The 19,493-nt window shown below is 41.5% G+C and overlaps 1 protein-coding gene across 1 annotated transcript; it reads right to left on the bottom strand.

Annotated features, from left to right (window-relative positions):
- Positions 1–13,559: 13,559 nt before the first annotated feature.
- NPY2R (neuropeptide Y receptor Y2) lies at positions 13,560–18,230 on the bottom strand. The gene has a single exon (XM_003205355.4). It carries the CDS (start codon positions 18,174–18,176, stop codon positions 17,019–17,021), a length of 1,158 nt encoding a protein of 385 aa, XP_003205403.1. The 5' UTR covers positions 18,177–18,230; the 3' UTR covers positions 13,560–17,018.
- Positions 18,231–19,493: the final 1,263 nt, after the last annotated feature.

Below are 19,493 nucleotides of genomic sequence, written 5' to 3'. Positions count from 1 at the left end.
AAAAAAAAAAGGCAGCAAAATCTGAATGTAGTAATACATTCATGCAATTTTATGTGAAAAGGAATAAAAACAGACTGTTTTCTTGGATAATAACCAAATATTGATTTTCTAATTGCTGTTTTATCTTCACCCAAATCATCACTTACTGATGGAGACAGTTCTGTCTCTGGTTTAAATGTGATTTGCTATAGTTTATGTAAACCGTACAAAATTTGTATGTCTGCCTGTAAATGTTTGAGTTGCTGTGAGTTGCTGTGCTTATGTGATTCCTGTTCCTAATGAATCTTTTAATCATTAGACGTGAATACAGATACGCAAAATATGACAGGGAGAGGAGCTAGGGGAATGTGATTGAATATGTGCTATTCATAAAGTCATTACACTGATATGTAATATTAATATAATGACAATTTACAGACTAAATACAGTTTCTGGATGTCACAAGGAATGTGGGATGACCGTCTTGACAAAGGAGCCTGTATCTTTCCTTCAACACGTAGTAGTTAAGCCTTGAAAACATTTGCCAGCCATTTGAATGTGTTTGAAAAGCAAGATAGGTTTCCTTGGACAGCTTTCTGAAATTGAAATATATCGATTTTGTCACATTCACACATTTATTTAATACAGAGGTATTCTGGCTCTGGAGCTCCAGCAGCTGTAGTTCTCCGGGGAATGGAACAGAATGGGGGAGATATCAGTTTATGGCTGCTCTGTCACTGTCTCCTCCTTTTACACTACTCACTCATCCCTCGTGGCCTTTTGGGGTTAAACAGACCTTTGATCCAGCCTTGTACCACCACTCTGATGCTCTAAGAAAACGAACTCGTTCATGCTGTAGGTAATTTTTAGTGTGACCTTGTATACACAAGCTGCAATCTCTGGCACAGATAAGCCGATTCATAAAGTAAGAGTTTGCCTTGTAAGCCAGTTTGAGTCTCAGCTTATGCATATAAATAAGTTACTTTGAGACCATGCAGTACTGAGAAAATTCCAGCTTCTGAGTCACATTCAAGGGAAACAGAAAAAAAAAGGGGGGTATGGGACATCAAGAAGACTACAGAGAAGATGTTCATCTTCTCCTAAAAATAAATAAATTAATCTCATTTTTAACTCTCTTAGCAATTTCAAATGAAGCTACAGATTTCTGTAGATCAAATTTTAAGAAGGGGCAGAATTCACTGTTTTTTTGGTTTTTTTTTTAGAACATGTGAAATTGCTTCCTTCCTCTGCAAGAGTGAAAATGATGAAGGGAAAGTAAGTGCTCTTGTAGGCAGTTACTCTCAAAGTAAAATCCTCAAATGTTAATTAATAATGAAAACCATCAAGAAATGTCTCCCGGATGCTTAATAATGTGAAAATCCTATCGGAAATAGATGTTTCTCATGAGAACAGACAAGAGTTTTTGTTTTTTTCTTAGCTATTTTATTACTACTGTCAGTTGCTGTCTCAGCTTGCTCATCTTCTGCATTAGGAGTACATCAAAGCTGCTGTGGCTTGGAGACCATAAGAATAAGTGTCTCCATACAATAAGGTTCTAAATTATCACCAAAGACCATCAAAGAATTGTGCAAATGTTGTGAAATTATGTCACAATACAGAAAATAGCTTCCAGAATAGTGCTTTTATTTTTACAGTAACTTTGGGGATGGATATCTTCCCATTTTGTTAATAAATCAATCTGGAGGCTGGCTTTTAAAGAATGTCCACCCAATAGTGTAATGTCTCAACAAGAGGACCAAGAGATGTCAGCCTTTGGAGCTGATGGATGCCAGGAAATGCACCCTTTGTGGAAAGACAACCTGCACTACTAGTCTGAACCTGTCAGGAGCACTGTTATTCATATGCAATGCCTGTAAGCATGATCAGTGATTGTAGTGCATAAAATTCACTGCCATGGTGCTAACTCAGCACCACGCAGTCATTCGCTCACTCCCCACCTCCTGGAAGGGTGGGGGAGAAAACTGGAAAAAAAGCCAGCAAAGTAGAACTCATAGATTTACTAGGAAAGAAAAGGACGAGGAAAAAAAGATATTGTCTGTATTTTATACGTTATTAGCTTTTGTACAAAACAAGTGATGGACAAGCAACTGCTCACCACCCACTGATCAATGCCCAGCCAGTTCCCAAGCAGCAGCAGCCTACCAGCCCAACTCTCCAATGTTCTTCATGTTTTGGGTTTTTTTTTGCATGATATCATATGGTGTGAAATATTTCATTGGCCAGTTTAGGTCACCTGTCCTAATTCTGTCCTGTCTCAGCTCCTTGTGCTGGCAGAGCACTACAAGAAGCTGAAAACCTGAAATGTCCCTGGCTCATACAGCAGGGCTCAGCAGCAACTAAACATCCCTGTGTTATCCACATTGTTTTTCTCCTAAAGCCAAAACATAGAATCTTACTAGACACTTTGAAGGAAAAATCAACTCAGTCCCAGCTGAAAACAGGATATCCAACAATACTAAGGCAGAAGGGACCCCTTTCTGGGAAGGATGCTATTTTCCTCTCCTTTTTGGCATATTTAAATGTCAAGTAAAATTGTCTTCTTTTCAGAGGAATGTTAAAGTATACATACCTATTGGGCCAACTTCTGCTCTTCTGAGCTGCTACAATCCCAGAATAATTTCAGTAGGGATAAGTGAGAGCAACACATTGCTCAAAAGATGTGTGAGCACAAGCATTCACTAGACAAGAAAGCTGTAGCTTCTTGCAAGATGATTATTACAAAAGGAAGAATGTGATTTCAGCAGCAAATATTTTGATCGTGTCTGTATATGTCATAACAAAAGAAACCAAAACAATATATTCTGCTCCTTCCTCACTAGGACAAATGAATATCATTAGATTACAAAGAGAGAAACTTACACCTACAGGTGTTTTGTCATGCTTTTTATTTTTTTTATTTTTTTCATCTGGTAAACTTGCACTGATCTTTCACTGCTGTTGAGTCACTGTCCGAGGAAATATGTCAATATCACTTTTCCACTTGAGCCTATACTACATGGTTGCCAGGGATTTTAAGATTCTGAGTCTGGTTGCTTGTATTCTGACACTTTCAACAAGAGAGAGCCCCAGTTAAGTACTTCATGAGTATTGTTGCCATTGTTCTTTCTTTCAGAAAAAAGAAAAATGAACAAAAAAAAAAGTCTGTGCCAAATAGTTAATTTCAGCCCCATTTCTATGGGAACAAGAAGAGATGAAGGAGAAGCTGCCAACAATTGCATTGTTGAAATTCTGGCCAAGGCAGCTGGCCGCTATGAGGAGCTTCAGTCGCTATTTAGGCTGTCCATTGGGTTGCTAAATGTGAATGTTTCATCTTGTGAGGAGGAGAAACAAAACTCTGCACCAGATTTAAAGAATCTGATAAACTGAAAATATTTTTCTGTAGGATCTCTACAAGTTTTGTGATTATCAGGACAACCTAAGAATTAAATATACTCTTTACTAAAAACAAGAGCATAGTGACAAGAAAATCTTTCTGCTAAGGTGACTGAATGTCCTTGGATTTTCCGTTCTCATAGCACTCACAAAGTACGGACGTTGGTGGGTACCACCATTAGCGTAGGTATGTCAATTCTAGCACTTAGCTGAGTGAAAAAGACACCTAGTAGATATGGCATTAATGGATTGGGTCAGACACTTTTTATTATCTGCTTTGATCATAGCTCCAATCCCTAACTCTCTACTACCATACCACAGGACTGAATTTTTTAATCAAACTCAACCTTCTGGTCCCAAGCCCTCTACGTCTCATTTCCATATTGCATGCCTTAAGGAAAAAAAAGAAAAAAAAAAAAAGAACTACTCTGCTTGTAATCGTGGTCTGAGGCATCTCCATTCCTTCTAAACTTGATGTTTCCAGCACAGAGCCTCCAACTACTCACCAGAGTTTTTCCCCACATGCCTTGGTTTGAATGGTTGCCCACCCTTGCCTAGCCCCTATTCTCTCTCCTATTTCAGAGTGGATTTCAAATATGAGGATGCAAGCTGCTTTTACAAACAATTCAAACAAAGCTCCAAAGACAGAAAAGTAGGACATATGAAAAAGATCTATCATAGTGCATTTCTTTTTATAGACTCTACCTGAAATTGAGTGTGTGAAAGGGAGAGCTATTTGAGCTGGTGCCACAATGCGATATAAATGGGCTTAGTGTTATGAGGTGCAGTGGAACTACACTGCCCTAATTTGTGGGAGCTGAGAACCTGGTCAGCAGCTTGCAGTGCCTACTGTTATGTGTGTTTGTGCTTTGCTTTGGAAAACACTGAACAGGAGTGTTTAGCTATGCTTTGTGCCAGCAAAGAAATGCATAATATACATCTCTACATGATAAACACTTTCCTTCTTTCCCCATCATTCATTTCTAGTTAGAATCATCTTCTGATACCTTTGCCAGTGCCTGATTTCTTTCCTTCCATTTTCTTATAACATTCCCCTTAAGCATCCCTCAGGAAAAAAAAAAAGAAAAGAAAAAGACAGTCGGGACTCTGTCGTAGGTAACTAATGATTTTTCATTAAACCTAACATAGTAACTGAGGGTAAAACAAAATAAGAAGACTATATCAGGCATGTCTTACATTCTGTCCATGTAAAAGAATAAGAATATTTTGATCTGGTATAATTTAAGAGAGCTCAGTAGAGCATGGATTTACAAACTAGTCATGACCTTAAATGGCACGCTGTTCATCTGAATAAAATATCTGCCAAAGTACATTATGATTGGAATACTTCAGAGTTGCTAGGTGCCACAGTGCTCAGATCTAGCAGGATTGGCATTAAGTGTTTCCAAGAGTATAAGCAATGGGAGCACATCTGTGCTTTAATAGCCAGATCTCCCTTTTACCAGTCCTTCAGCCACATTATGGAAGTATAGTAGGAACACTACCTATAGTCATGCTTTTAAAAGAGCTGCTGTAAAACTCAATCTGTATGTGTTAACAAAACATGAAAAAACAATAAATTTTTGAAGACTAATAGCCAATTCACACTGAATAGATTTTGTCCCTCTTGTAGGTTGGATATTGAAACAACTGTTTGTGTTGGCTTTCAGCATTCTCTTTCCAAATGATGTCCAGAGAGAAACTGAAATCTGCAGCAGGTTCTGGAGCAGTCTCTGAGAGGATTGTTCTTTACATGCAGCTGTACATGAGTTTTGAACATTATACAAGTGAAATCATACACTCCTATTCCAAATAGTTATCTGTGCCATTGCACAAGTAATTTCATGGCATTTTGAATGAACTATTTCCCATTTTGCTGAAGAGCATTGCTTGAAAATGAAAATTGGCACTGTGTTTCTAGGAAAGACATGCTGAGGGAGCTGGGCTTGTTCAGCCTGGAGAAAAGAAGGCTGCTGGGTGACCTCATTGCAGCCTTTCAATACCTAAAGGGAGCCTACAAACAGGAGGGCAATCAACTTTTTGAAAGGGTAGATAACTGCAGGATGAGGAGAAATGGTTTTATGTTGAGGGAGGGAAGATTTAGGTTGGATGTCAGGGGGAAGTTCTTTACTGGAGTGATGAGAGTGGTGAGGTGCTGGAACAGCTGCCCAGAGAGACTGTCGATGCCCCGTCCTTGGAGGTGTTCAAGGCCAGATTGGATGGGGCCCTGGGCAGCCTGGGCTGGTATTAAATGTGGAGGTTGGTGGCCCTGCATGTGGCAGAGGAGTTGGAGATTCATGATCCTTGAGGTCCCTTCCAACCCTGGCCATTCTGTGATTTCTGTGATTCTATGAAAGAGTGAGGCAGGGTGCAAGCTGTCTTGCCCACAGACTCAAATCATCCGAGCAATTTCCAAAAGTTAAAGCCTGACCTTGGTGATAGCCAAGAGGGAAGCACCCTGGAGTGATTGCAAGGTGCATCAGGAAATGAGGCAAGCTAAAAGCCTGGCCACCTGAAGTCTGCCTGCCATGCTTTGCAGGATGGTTACAGCGATGTGTTTCCTCAGAGTTGCTACAGAGAAAAGAATGTTCTCTAAAAGAACAGTGAATGAACCACTAACACTGCTGAAAACCACTTGTCAGAGATATCTCAGAGTGTTAGCTCTACCAAAAGGAAAGGAGTGTGGCAAGCTACACAGTCTGAGTGCTACTCATTGACTTTATTAATGTTGGCCTTCGGAAGATGGGCTCTTGGTCTGAGCTGTGCAGTCACTCTCAGCCTTGCTGCATCCATGTGGCATGGACCAGAATTTCATCAAGGACAATGGAGCGTCTGCAAGCTTTCCATCCCCAGAGCACTCCAGCTTGTTCCTGAGAGCACATATACTTGCTTAGGGCAGCAAGGAGCAAGGTAATATAAAAGCTCAGTATTTAGCTGCCTTCAGGCACAGCCTTGGGGTAGGCCCCATGAAACTTTAGTTGGATGCTGCTGGTTCTTCCATGCTATTTAAGGAGTTATGCTATGTGAGCTACATATGCATGTAAATTGCTTATGCAGAGAGTTTCAAAAGAGTATAAGGAATTTGGAAGCCTGAATTCAGAATCATTTTTCTCATTGAGTACCTCAGCTTTTTCCATTGAAATCTGCCTTTTTCTATCTCTCAGGTATTTTTGGTAACAGAAACTGGTATTCATCCACAAAACTTTAGCAGTAAGCACTTTAGCTCGTGAGAATTCAGATTTGGACACGAAATCCAAGAATTACACACCAAGTGACACAGAGATCAGAAGTACAGTTCAATCTATCTGTGTTGGAAAAAAAAATTGCCTTTTTGATCTGACTTTTCCCTGAAGAACACAGATACAAGAAAGGCAAAACTTCAGTAGAGTAACATGAATGAACTATCTAACCCGAAATTATCGATACGGGAACACAGAAAGGCATCAGTGCTCTACTCTTCACTGTTCTAGAATCATAGAATCATGGAATGGCCAGGGTTGAAAAGGACTACAAAGATCATCTAGTTTCAACCCCCCTGCTATGTCCAGGGTCGCCAATCACCAGACCAGGCTGCCCAGAGCCACATCCAGACTGGCCTTGAATGCCTCCAGGGATGGGGCATCCAACAGCCTCCTTGGGCAACCTGTTCCAGTGCCTCACCACCCTCTGGGGGAAAAACTGCCTCCTAATATCCAACCTAAACCTCCCCTGTCTCAGTTTAAGACCATTCCCCCTTGTCCTATTGCTATCCACCCTCAAAAACAGCTGTTCCCCCTCCTGTTTAAATGCTCTCTTCAAATAATAGAAGGCCACAATGAGGTCTCCCCGGAGCCTTCTCTTCTCCCAGCTAAACAAGCCCAGTTCCCTCAACCTTTCCTCACAGCAGAGCTGCTCCAGCCCTCTGACCATCTCAGTGCCCTCCTCTGGACCCTCTCAAAGAGCTCCACGTCCTTTCTGTGCTGGGGGCCCCAGGCCTGGACGCAGTGCTGCAGATGGGGCCTCACAAGAGCCGAGTAGAGGGGGACAATCACCTCCCTCTCCCTGCTGGCCACCCCTTTTTTAATGCAGCCCAGAACACAGCTGGCCTTCCGGGCTGCAAGCACACACTGCTGGCTCATGTCCAGCTTCTCATCCACCAGGACCCCCAAGTCCTTCTCCGCAGGGCTGCTCTAAAGGAGATCTTCCCCCAGTCTGTAGAAATACCTTGCACTTGGCCTTGTTGAATCTCATTAGGTTCACATGGGCCCACTTCTCCAGCCTGTCCAGGTCCCTCTGGATGGCTTCCCTTCCCTCCAATGTATCGACTGCACCGCTCAGCTTGGTGTCACCTGCAAACTTGCTGAGGGTGCACTCGATGCCATCATCTGTCATTGATGAAGATGTTGAAGAGCACCGGTCCCAAGACCGACCCCTGAGGGACACCGCTTGTGACCGGCCTGCACCCTGACACAGAACCATTGATCACAGCCCTTTGGCTGCATCCAGCCATTCCAGTTCCTAATCCATCCAACAGTCCATCCTTCAAATCCACACCTCTCCAATTTAGAGAGAAGGATGTGGTAAGGGACCATTACAAAGGCCTTGCAGAAGTCCAGGAAGATGACATCCATTGTCCTTCCCCTGTCCACTGATGCTGTCACTCCATCGTAGAAAGCTACCAGGTTGGTCAGGCAAGATCTGACCTTGGTGAAGCTGTGATGGCTGTCTCAAATCACCTCTTTATCTCATATGTGCCTTAACATATTCTAGGAGGATCTGTTCCACAATCTTCCCAGGCACGGAGATGAGGCTCACTAGCCTGTAGTTCCTTGTATCTTCCTTTGTTCTTTTCTTAAAATTGAGAATAATGTTTCCCTTTTTCCACTCACTGGGGACTTCACCAGACAGCCAGGATTTTTCAGATATGTTGGAGAGCATCTCAGCAACACATCAGCAATCTCTTTCAGAATCTTGGGATGGATATCATCTGGCCCATGGACTTACATGTATTTAGTTTCATGAGGAGGTCTTGGACTTGTTCTACTGTTACAGTGGGATGGAATCTGTTCCTCTCACCCACACCTAGAGGCTCAGGGTCCTGGCAGACATGGGGAGCCTGACCACCAGTGAAGACTGAGGCAAATCACTCACTGAGTACCTCAGCTTTTTCCATGTCTGAGGAAGCCAGTTCTCCATTACCTTCAGCAAGTCAGCATTTTATTTATTTTAAACAGGAAGCCCCGCTGCGATAGACTTGTAGCTCTGTTTGCACTGTTGGCTGTTTAAATGTCAGCTGTTTTGGATTTGTAAAGACATGGAGCTGGAAAATTTCCTGTGAAAGACTGTCACTTGTAAGTCCCAAGAGAAAAATATCTTCCACAATAAACTTGTAAACTTGGTGGGGAAAGGAGCAACAACAGGCTAAGGTGGGGGAGTGGGGGGAGAGGGATGCTATTTCAAGGCCACTATAGTACTGTTATTATCACATTCACTGTATATTTTGCCCACCTGGAAGCTGTCCTTCAGTAGTACAGACCATGTGATGATTTCTTGTGTGTGTTGAAAGTGACCCGTGTAGTGTGTAACAGGACAAATCAGAGGAGCAGCACACCTCGAGCCAAAGTTCAGCATCTCTTAAGATATGCTGTGGTAAGGAGGTAAGAGTCCAGATTGCCTTATCCTGCTGTTCTGCCAAGCACACGTAGCTTTTTCTGCTGCTTTATTTGTGTCACATTATTGGGTTTTGATTAGTGATTTCATGTAGCTGTTGAAGTTGTGGCTGTGGGATTTTTATATAGAAATTAAGATCTAATTGTTGTGTAGCCAAAGTTTTTGTCTCCTAGACAGTATACAATACACCCATTTATGTAAACTCATAGAGATACAGAGTTTCTGTTATCACCTTTATTATAACTCCAAGAAGTGGGAAACATAGCAATAAATATAAAGGATTGTATTTTTATTATTTATTTTTTTTCTATTTGGAACAGCTGTATTCTACCATGGAAAACCAGAGAAGCCAGAAATGAGCTGTATCATACATATTCAACACATGCATATGAGATTATGAAGTGTTCTTAGAGTTTGTCAGGAACAGCTAATAATAAAGACAAAGTAGGATTAGAGGAAGTTACTGCCAGATCTTACAGACTGAACTAGAATAAGTGATTATGAGAGATACCAGGCAGTAGTTCATCAATAATATGTGAGCACGTGTTGGGGTTTCCAGCTAACTTAAGGGTGGGTAAGATAGATATTTCTGATGTCTAAAATCAGCATTCACAGCACAAGCTGAACTAGTGCTAAAAAGGAAAGAATGATGAAAAAGACTGATAAACCTGCATACATCCTTTTAGAGTGTTTTTCAGGCTTAAACTTTTGAATAGCAATTATGGAGAACATTATTTTTCATTCAGTTTATGTCCTGGTAATCAATTATACACAGAGTTAGATAGCAGCCCTTTTGCTTCACCATTAGTAGAAAGAAAGCAAATAAAAATGAGATTACTGAACATAATGAGTTCTTCTCCTTTCCTTTCTCTACATTTGATTCCAGTTAACTGAGTTAACCATGGATTTTCCACTTTAAAGGAGGAGAACCGGCTGTACACAATGAAGCTCTCTTTGTTGTATTCTAACACTTTTTCCATTCTCTATTCTGTTCATTATTGCAATTTTTTTAATTTTCTGGCTAAAGATGACTCACATACGATCTCTACAGGAACTGGTTGGTTGCCCAGGTGGGCTTTCTTGACCCCTTGCATAGCATACAAGGTAGTATATGCTCCATGACTTCTTGTGTTGCCATGTCTCTCTACTGTTGGTAACTGTTATCTCTAAGCATACACAGAATAGTAGCTGCACAAAGCAAATAAAAAATGACAGCAGTAATGAATCGGGTTGGCTACACAGACAGAAGAAGATAGATATCTTGTGTTTCCATATTTTTGCTTTCAGAGAGACACAGCATCCTAGAAGCAGCTCTGCTATTTGCTCACAACAGCCACAGCTATTTGCCAAGTTAGGTCAGAGCAAAAGTGCAGTACTCAAGGAAAACCTTGCTGCCTACGAGTTTGCTTACTCATTGTAGAAAGATGGAAAATGTCCTTCATGCAAAGAAAAAATATCTATACAGTGGCAATAATTCAATAAAACTTGGCCAGGTACTGTATTTCTGGCCCCATGGTGAGGTAATGCTAACTTTCTTACAAAGTCTGTGGTATTTGAAGCCTTCAGAGTTTTGTGGATCTTTAGGTGGCATTGAGGGCATGTCAGAGTGTTTAGTGATGGGACAGAGGGAACCATCTGCAGAGCCCAGTGGGAACAGCCTGTTGCAAATGTCCACAATCTTTGTCTTGGAGAGTGCTGGTTGGTACAGCCCAAGCAGTGCCAGGGAGAGTGCTAACAAAATGCTGTCAACTACCAGGAGCATGTTGCTCAGCTTCTCACTCTGTTCTTGTTTTATTTAGCAAAGTAATTGAAATGGAAGGGACTCCCAGCCTGTTCCCACAGGCAGTGTGGAAGCCTTCAGCCATCTGGCACAGAGGCTGCGCCCACACAGGCACTGCTGCAAACAGTGCACTTGGCCATACAATACCAAGCACGCTTTCCTTGTCTGTGCCCTCGTTTTCCCATCTCCAGAGATGGCTGAACAGCCATCAGCAAATTGATAAAGCCAAATTCAAGTTTTAATTAAAGGAATCTCTAGTCTCCAGCTTTTGCTATTAGGCATCTTAATAATCTTAAGTATGAATTCCTGTTTTTCATTTTGTGTGATTAACTCTTGTAAGTAATGTTGTAGTTCTCCTAAAATGTGTTGCTTGTAAAACTTGATTTTTACAGACCTGTTCTAAGGCCTCATTTCAAAATAATCACCCTCCAGTTGAACTGCTTTAGGCCTCAGGAACGCATGCACCCTGTGCAGTTCTGCACAAGCAGAGGTCCCGCATCTTTGGAGACACTCAAGGTCAGACTGGATGGGGCTCTGAACATTCTGATCTAGCTGTAGGTGTCCCTGTTCATTGCAGGATAGTTGGATCAGATGGCCTTTAAACATCTCTTCCAGCTCAAACGAATCTATCATTCTATGTCTGCACTCAGGTAACACTCCTCCATTGTTACTGGTCCATCACAGGTTCAACGGAAACCCCATTAAGTACGAGGAAATCATTAGGCCCTCTGTTTGAGATAAACAACTATAGACTGCAAAGTGTAATTTTTAATTTTATATATATAGTATTGTAGGATATTCATGCAAAAACAAAACACTGAGCTTTCTGACAAAGAAGTTAAGTGTACAGTATATAGAAACCTGGCAAGATGTTTTAGCAACGGTGGAAGTAGCTTGAATCAACTGTCTGTGTCCCATGAGATAAATCTGACACTGGAATACCAGGTATAAATGGAGGCCGCTTCTCTGGAGTATGAAGTTTATTTTATCCCTTCCCATTAGTAGTGCCTAGAGCAGCAGATGCTCCGTGCTGTGGCAGCCAAGGAGGAATCATGCTGCTGCACACTCCTGTCCCAGCAAGGCTCCTTCCAGCTCTGCCTTAAAGTATTTGTATTCAGCATCACCCTTGGTCAGATGGTGCATTTTTCAGGACAAGAACATGATCACTTCTTCATGATCCCCGGTGGATCTTGCTGCCAGCTTCTTTCTGCTATGAGTAGGACTGCTGATGAGGGCATGGGGATGGCAGCGCTGCTGAAGGAGCAGCTTTCACACTCTGGTCATGTATCATGAAGTGCCCACTGCTTTCGGAGCCACAGGCACATCAGTGCTAGAGTCTGTGAGAGGTAGCGGGACTAGCCCTAAGCTAATGGGATGAGTCAGCTTTGGGGCAGCTCTGCCATGGTTGCAGTGCCACCAGGCCATGTAAACTGATCCCTGCTTCGCCAGCTTGGTTACCTCAAGTAAACTCAAAGGTCACAGTGCTGCTAATTGAGATGTGGCTGAGTACTAACAGTTCTAACGTTAGAGGAGAGCAGTAAAAAGGGAATTGCTCTAAGCCTTGATTTTTGCATGCAGCCCTTAAGGGTCAGAAATAATTTGTCCCCAAGTATGTTTAAATATAGACTCTGCTATTGAAAAAGTCATGTAGTGTAGGTTTAGTAGAGTATTCCTTGAGAGCTGTGAAGCACACAAGTCTGTTTCATATAAAGTCCAGTTGTGCAAATTCTTGGTCCAAGAGGCAAACCACAGTCTGTTTCTTTTATGCAGTACCATCAATGTATATATAGCTAGTTGCTGGTTCTTTTTTCAAATAAATTATGCCTACATCACCAGACATGTAATTCCACAATCTTTAATTTTTATAGCTTGATGCTCTCTTCCTGTCAGAGGAGCTCAGCAAAGTCTGAGAGAGGAAAGCACAAGCAATAATTTCCTCACATATCCCATCTGAAATGAGCCTTATGAGGAATATATATGCATTACTCATCCCATGTACTGGCACATTAACAGTACAGAGTTGTTTACCTATTTTGCATCTAGGTAAAATAATGTACACGACTTTCTTGCCTGAGAACATGACACAAACTTTAAGGCTCAGATTATCGCAGGAATTTCCCCTCACAGTTCCTCAGTTTCCCTGGGCAACACTTTGCTCTGTGCATACAATTGATTGGTGTTTTCATTTGCACTGGTTTCACTGCAACACGTTTCTCTCACTGCCCGGACAAACGGGAGGAGGAAAGTCTATAAATCAATGATGATCCTACTGACCCTGCTTGTGCCTCTTTTCTACTCTTTGAGGTGTCCATTCATTCTCAGGCTTTTTAAGTTCAGCTTCAGATTTCCTCACCACTTTTGTATGATTTCCTTTTTAAATATCTAGTTTAATATCTTCAAAACATGAAGATGAGGGTATGAAAATCACTACTGATTACACAAATAAGCAGTTTTCAGGCAGTATTAAAAACACGGCTCTTCTACACCACTAACCTTGCATGGTTTTACATACATCTCTGAGCTTCTTAGGGCAAAGAACCTGTAATTTGCCACAAAGCAGCTCTTGTATTGTGGAGTGGCATTCAGAATAATAGTACCAGGTAAATAACACAGGGATTCAAAGACAAAATTTATCCCCTAAGGTCAATCTGGATTAATATAAGAAAAGGCCTCGAGGGAATTTAGGAACTACGAAGCAAGGAAATGGATTACATTAATCTGTAAATTCTATGTTTCTTTTGAGGACTGACAGATAAAATGCAGATAATAGTTTTTATTTGGTTATTAATGTTAGCGTTATTAACATTTTGGCAGTGGATGTCTATTATACATTATATCCAAGATACAATTATACCAACTGTGGGGCAGCTGCCAATTATTCCCCACAAAAGCCCATTTGCATGGCACTGTTGTACAGTTTATATACTGAAACGTGTATACAAACCCATTTGTTGTGCAAGCCCAGCCCTTCTGTTCAATTGCTTGTATACCTAAACTTAATTCTTCTGAAATTCCTGTTGAGGTGCCTTCTCATTCGGCTGTGGCTAAGCTATGTGGAGATGCTCATTCTCATGGAGACCTAAAGCACAGTGCTGAGTAACTAAGATCCTAGATAACACTGGATGAGATCTATGTGGTTAGTAGGTCTCCCTTCTATAAGCCAACCCCAAAGGAGAGCCTCAAGTAAGACCTACCCAGAGGATAGGATGGTGCTGCTTGCCTTGCTGTCCTCCTGCCTGCAATGCAGTGTCTTATGGTAGAGGTATTCATGAAGAACAGATTGGGGTCTAACATAAATACTGTCTATGTTTTCATATCCTTAGCTTGTAACCCATACAAACTTCATAACCACTCACCTATAAAATCATATTAGATGTTGAATTGCTTTGTATACAATAAGACAGCTCTAAGAAGATATATGCTACTACCTCAGGAGAGGCTGCAGTGCGGTGGCTACATCACTCTCTTGAGAACTGAGGCATGTCAGTTCAAATTCTAGCTCTGATCAGAGATGACATTTCATTTTAGGTGTCCCATCTCCTCCTTGCAAATTCTTAAATGAGTACTGCTGCTAGCATTGCTTGGCTTTGTATAAAAATTGTACTTATTCAGTGGGAAAAGGAGATAGTGCTTTTTAAAAATTAGTTAAAGCACTATTATGTGAACGGGGAGGTCTGGATTCTTATTTCAAGCAAAGCACTTCAGGAAAAACAGGGGATTCTCTGCAGACCCCTCAATCTCGTGCTTACTGCTTACCTATAGATTTCTTTTCCCTTAGAGGGAAATGAGGACTAACCCTGGTTCTCCACATCCTTCTGAGATTTGGGGGATCTCTGAGGGATGTTGCTACCTGATTGCTTTTGGTGAGAAAATCTCTAATGTTCCTACCACACAGGGGGATTCTACAGTGAACCCCACTGCGGCAGATGTGGAGTCCACAGCACATGGTGGAATAGTGTGTGGAGGTCTGTCACCCAACAGCAGGCATCAGTACAGTGCTTTTCTCCACAGGGAAAGCACGTGAGAAATTAGTGCACCAAGTGGAAAGCAATGTGAGAAATTAGTGCATCAACTTTGTCACAACACAATGGCTGCAGGGAAACTCATAATGATGCCATAAAATAGATTGAAAGGTAATTTCTAATTAATCACGTTCATCCAGGGTGATGTAAAGCAGCCTTAAAATTTTTGAGAATTAGCCCAGCAACTTTAACTTCAGCAAACACTGTCATGGTTACTTCAGAACTCTTATATCAAACAGGCATAAAAGAGTTGAAACAACTTTTAACCTGAGGTGAGGGAAGAGTATTTGCTTTTTAAATACAGGATGCTATTTGTGGAAAGAATACATTTTTGATGAAGCGTTCAGAATCAACTGATACATGTGATTGATGTCCATAATAATTGCACACTTCTTAATCCTTCCACTCCAATAAATGTTTCAAGCTTACATTTTGGATTTCATTAATACTTAGACAAAAACAACTTGTGGACAATATCATGAAAGCATGTTTGAGAATTAATCTATGTTTGTACAACTGGTTAATAATGATGGATACTTTTTCTTCCTGGTGTAAATAGCAGCTAATTCGCTAGACCTCCCTCCTCTGTTCATGAAAAAGCCAAGTCCAAATGATTTCATGGATTTTTAAAGAATGGTGGCAAGATATTGCTTATGTAAAGCTGAATTTCTCCACTTGATAAATATCTGATGCTGCTACAGTGCTAACACTTCAGTACTGGAGTTCTGATGTTTTTCAATTTCTAAGAGAGAACACAGCAAATCTAGGAACACAGAAAAATTGGGGGGGGAAATAAAAAAGGAAAAAAAAGAGGCAGCTGAAATATAGCTGTGGAAAGAGACTCAAAGTGAAACTATCACGCTTATTTTTATTCTTGATAAGCAGCAGGGCAGCTTGGAATAAACACGGGTAGAAATTTTCTTCGTCTTTTTAATGAGTTCAAAGAGGCTAAACAAAGACACTGAAGAGTTGAACATCGCTGTGTACAGCACAGTAAACAGATTAAAATTTTATACCTGAGCAAAAAAAGGAATTTAACTATTAACTACAGCATGCAGAATAACTGATAAGTTATCGCATAAACGTAGCATACTGTTATTAGGTTACACTCATTCAGATGCTCTTAATTTTTACTGAAGCTAAAGATGGAAAAAGCTCCAAGATGAGATGAGTGTGTGACATAAAACCACAATAAGAAAAAGTACATTGCCATCTAGCAGCCTTTCCAGAAGATCAAAATTATCTGCTGTTTTATTACACAGGGAAAAAGCAGCAACAATTCAAAGCCTGTGGAGTTAATAACACGTCAGACATTTAAGCAGGTCTTGAAAATTAAAATATTGGCAGTTTATGAAGTGCTCATAAAAGACCTGAGCCTGCAACTCCTCCCTCAAATGCCACTTAAAAGCTCTGTGTTTATGAGCTCTCCCAAATGTGGAATTAAAGGTAGGGATCTGCAGAGAATTAGTGATGAGGTCCCAGACTTGCAATTTTTCTCACCAACATAAGCATAGCCAATTCATAAGGGATGAGTTTTGTCCCATTTGATTGACCCAAATCTACCTTTACCTTTCTCCATACCAAATTTGGTATTTTTTCCTTTTCTCTTTTTCTTTCCCCTAATCTGTTCAGAATATTCTGGTTGGAAGTGCTTCAGTGCGAGTCAGAAACAGTACCGTATCTCTCTGTTTTCCTTATCTCCACAAAAGGTCCCTGTGGGGGAAAAAGTGGCTGAAAAGTTTGAGCTTTAACCAGCACAGCCCATTTTCCCCAGACAGGATTCATTCTTCCAGGAGACTTGTATTCTCCCCGGTCTCTACATGCAGTATACAAGTTGCCTGCTGCCATCAGCAGTATTCCTGTGCTACAAAACAGCCATTTACCTTCCTATAGCCAAAGCAGCAAACCCTGTCTTTGTCATTTAGACTTGTCAAGTAGGGATGGGAGGGATGGGGTTGTCTCTTACCATGTTATAGACAGCCACAAACAAAATATCTCTCTTATTTTCTTGGAGTTGTGTAGTCACATCCTCGTGGTGCCAACCTACTCCCCTCAAATCGTATCACCTGCCTTGACTTGCCTGCCACTTTTCTTTCACCTTTTATGAGTAAAACTGTGCATTAAAAATGCATGTGTCAGAATGGATTTATTCCTTTGTCCACAACATGTGCATTTCTTCTTTAAAGTCAGAAATCTTAGACATTGGTAGGTTGTGTGAAAGAGTCTCCAGGGAACTGACTCTTCTTTGCTTCCAGTTTCTTCCTGGCTTTGAAAGCTGCTGACACTTCAGGGTGGATGGAGTCTAGCCGCTGCTCGCACTGAAAAGCTGTGAGGAAGGCCGTCCTGTAGTTGTTATTCATCCAGCCATAGAGAAGGGGGTTAGCAAATGTCGAGCACATGGCAATGACATGAAACACCGTGTAGATCAGTTTATACTCTTTCAGGTCCAACACCTGACTGTCAATATCGCTGACTAGCTGGAAGGCATGGAACGGCAGCCAACTGACAGCGAACACAACAACCACGCAAACCAGCATCTTGGTGGTTTTCTGACGCCGGTGGTGGTAGTGGTCGTTCGCTGCCCCAGGACTAACATGGTTCTTGAGCTTGGTCCAAATGCGGGTGTAGGCGTAGGAGATGACGGCCAGAGGCAGCACGTACTGGATCAGGAGCATGGAGACACTGTAGATGGTGCCGTAGTTAAGCTGCCCCTCCCCTGGCCACTTCTCAGAGCAGACCACAATCTTGAAGTCAGGAATGATCTCAATCAGCGAGTACTCGCGGAAGATGGCCAGAGGGCTTGCCAACAGGGCACTGACTGCCCATGCAACTCCTATGATCAGGAAGCTGATACGCTTAGAGATTTTGCTTTCCAAATGATAGACAATACAGCGATGTCGATCCAAGGCAATCACAGTCAATGTAACTGTAGACACATGCACAGCAAGAGCTTGGGCATAAGGCACTAAGTGGCACAAGACTGGGCCCAGTTTCCACTCGCCCAATAGTGTGTAAACTAGAGTGAAAGGCAAGCACAACGTATTCACCAGTAGATCAGCCACGGCCAGGTTGGCGATGAAGAAGTTGGTCACCGTGCGCATGCTTTTGAACTTGATGATCACGTGGATCACAAGAGAGTTCCCGATCACCCCCAACAGAATGATGGAACAGTAAGCAAAGATGAGGATTATCTGCACCTCAACTAGCGTTGTGCTGTCCTTCAATTCTGGTTTGGGGTCAAGAGCCAGTTCATTGAGTGGTGTGGTGTATCTTGGCAAGTACAGCTTGGTGAACAACTCCATCTTCATTTCATCTGTCTGGTTTTCTTCACCCATTGCTTCCAGGGGCCCCATCCTTTCAGTAGCTATAGCTCTGTCCCTGAAAAACAGAACAACACAAGAACACACAGAGAAATCAGTCTGCAGTAGCTAAAACAAGAAGTAATGAGCTAAAGATAGAGCAGTTTTCTCCTCTCACCTAGGTTCTACATATCACAATTAAGAGAAGACCTGTCTTAATATATTTAAATTCTGTTGGCCTTACATTTCAAGCTCGATCCTGTAACATTATACAGGCATGAAAACTGGGACAGATTTCAAAAGCAGTTCAAAGACAAAGTTTGCCTAAGTAAATGCAGCAGGATTAAGATCCAGCTGGGCAGTATATCCTTTTTTCAGAAACCACTACCTAAGTGTAGTAGTTATGTAGCACAACACTTTCACTAATACCCATGGTATTCTACATAGAATGGCACTATCCAGACTGTTATTAGCATAATCATATTCCAGCTTGTCCTTAATGGAAAGCATTTCTTACCAAATTCCTATATGTTAGTTTCAGAGAACTAAATATTGATGTCTGTCTTTAATAAACTTTCTTCTAAGAAAGTTAGCGCCACAAGGCAAACAAAAGCACCACTCTAGCAGAACTGAAGTAACAGCATTTCTCTGAAATGACTGTAACCTATTCATGCTGAAATTAACAAGAAACGATTAAAACTCAGATATAAATAATATTTCCTTTTTGACTAATGCTTGAGAAAACGCAGTTCCCTGGATGCTGCCCATCCATTCTTGTCTGCAGTCACAGAGAAGTACAAATCATTCCCCTTCTAATGTCAGTGAGAATTTCACCACTGGCATCAAAAATCACATTTTGTTGGCTTCTCCACAGAGGCTGAGCCAAATTCTGCTCAGCTAACCCATACTGCCCTAATACAGAGTAGGTATGGATGGATAAATGGATGTTTCATAGTCTTCATATAGGGACTTCAACCCTATATGAAATGTGCCTGTTCTCATGCGGACTCTCCAAACCTTGGGTGACATAGTAAGGAAGCACCATGCACACGGAGGCTCCATGGTTTGACCTCGAAAAATACTAAGAAAATGTCAGTGCACAGTGGACTCACAGAAGAAACTCCACTGGTTGCCACTGAGTGTAAAGCCAAAGCTGAGTGACTGCTCTACTTTCGCACTCATACATGCCCTAAGGAAAGCAAGAGGAGAGAAGTAACATCTCTTTCTTGCCATCAGATGTTACATATGGTTCCACCTTGATTTCAGGTCTGCCTAAAGAAATATTCTTGCTGTTAAAACCTGTGGTTTCATGCGGCCTTTTTATTTGTGATGATCGTGATTTAAATCACATCCACTTCACTGCAGATCTCC

The sequence above is a fragment of the Meleagris gallopavo genome, chromosome 4, assembly GCF_000146605.3.
Source record: "Meleagris gallopavo isolate NT-WF06-2002-E0010 breed Aviagen turkey brand Nicholas breeding stock chromosome 4, Turkey_5.1, whole genome shotgun sequence".
Lineage (NCBI taxonomy): Eukaryota > Metazoa > Chordata > Aves > Galliformes > Phasianidae > Meleagris > Meleagris gallopavo.
Note: the sequence above shows the minus strand (reverse complement) of the source record. Positions and strands in the feature narration are given on the sequence as shown.

What these genes read in the sequence shown, in the direction of transcription:
- NPY2R (XM_003205355.4), bottom strand. Translation starts at nt 18,176, where the DNA reads ATGGGGCCCCTGGAAGCAATGGGTGAAGAAAACCAGACAGATGAAATG.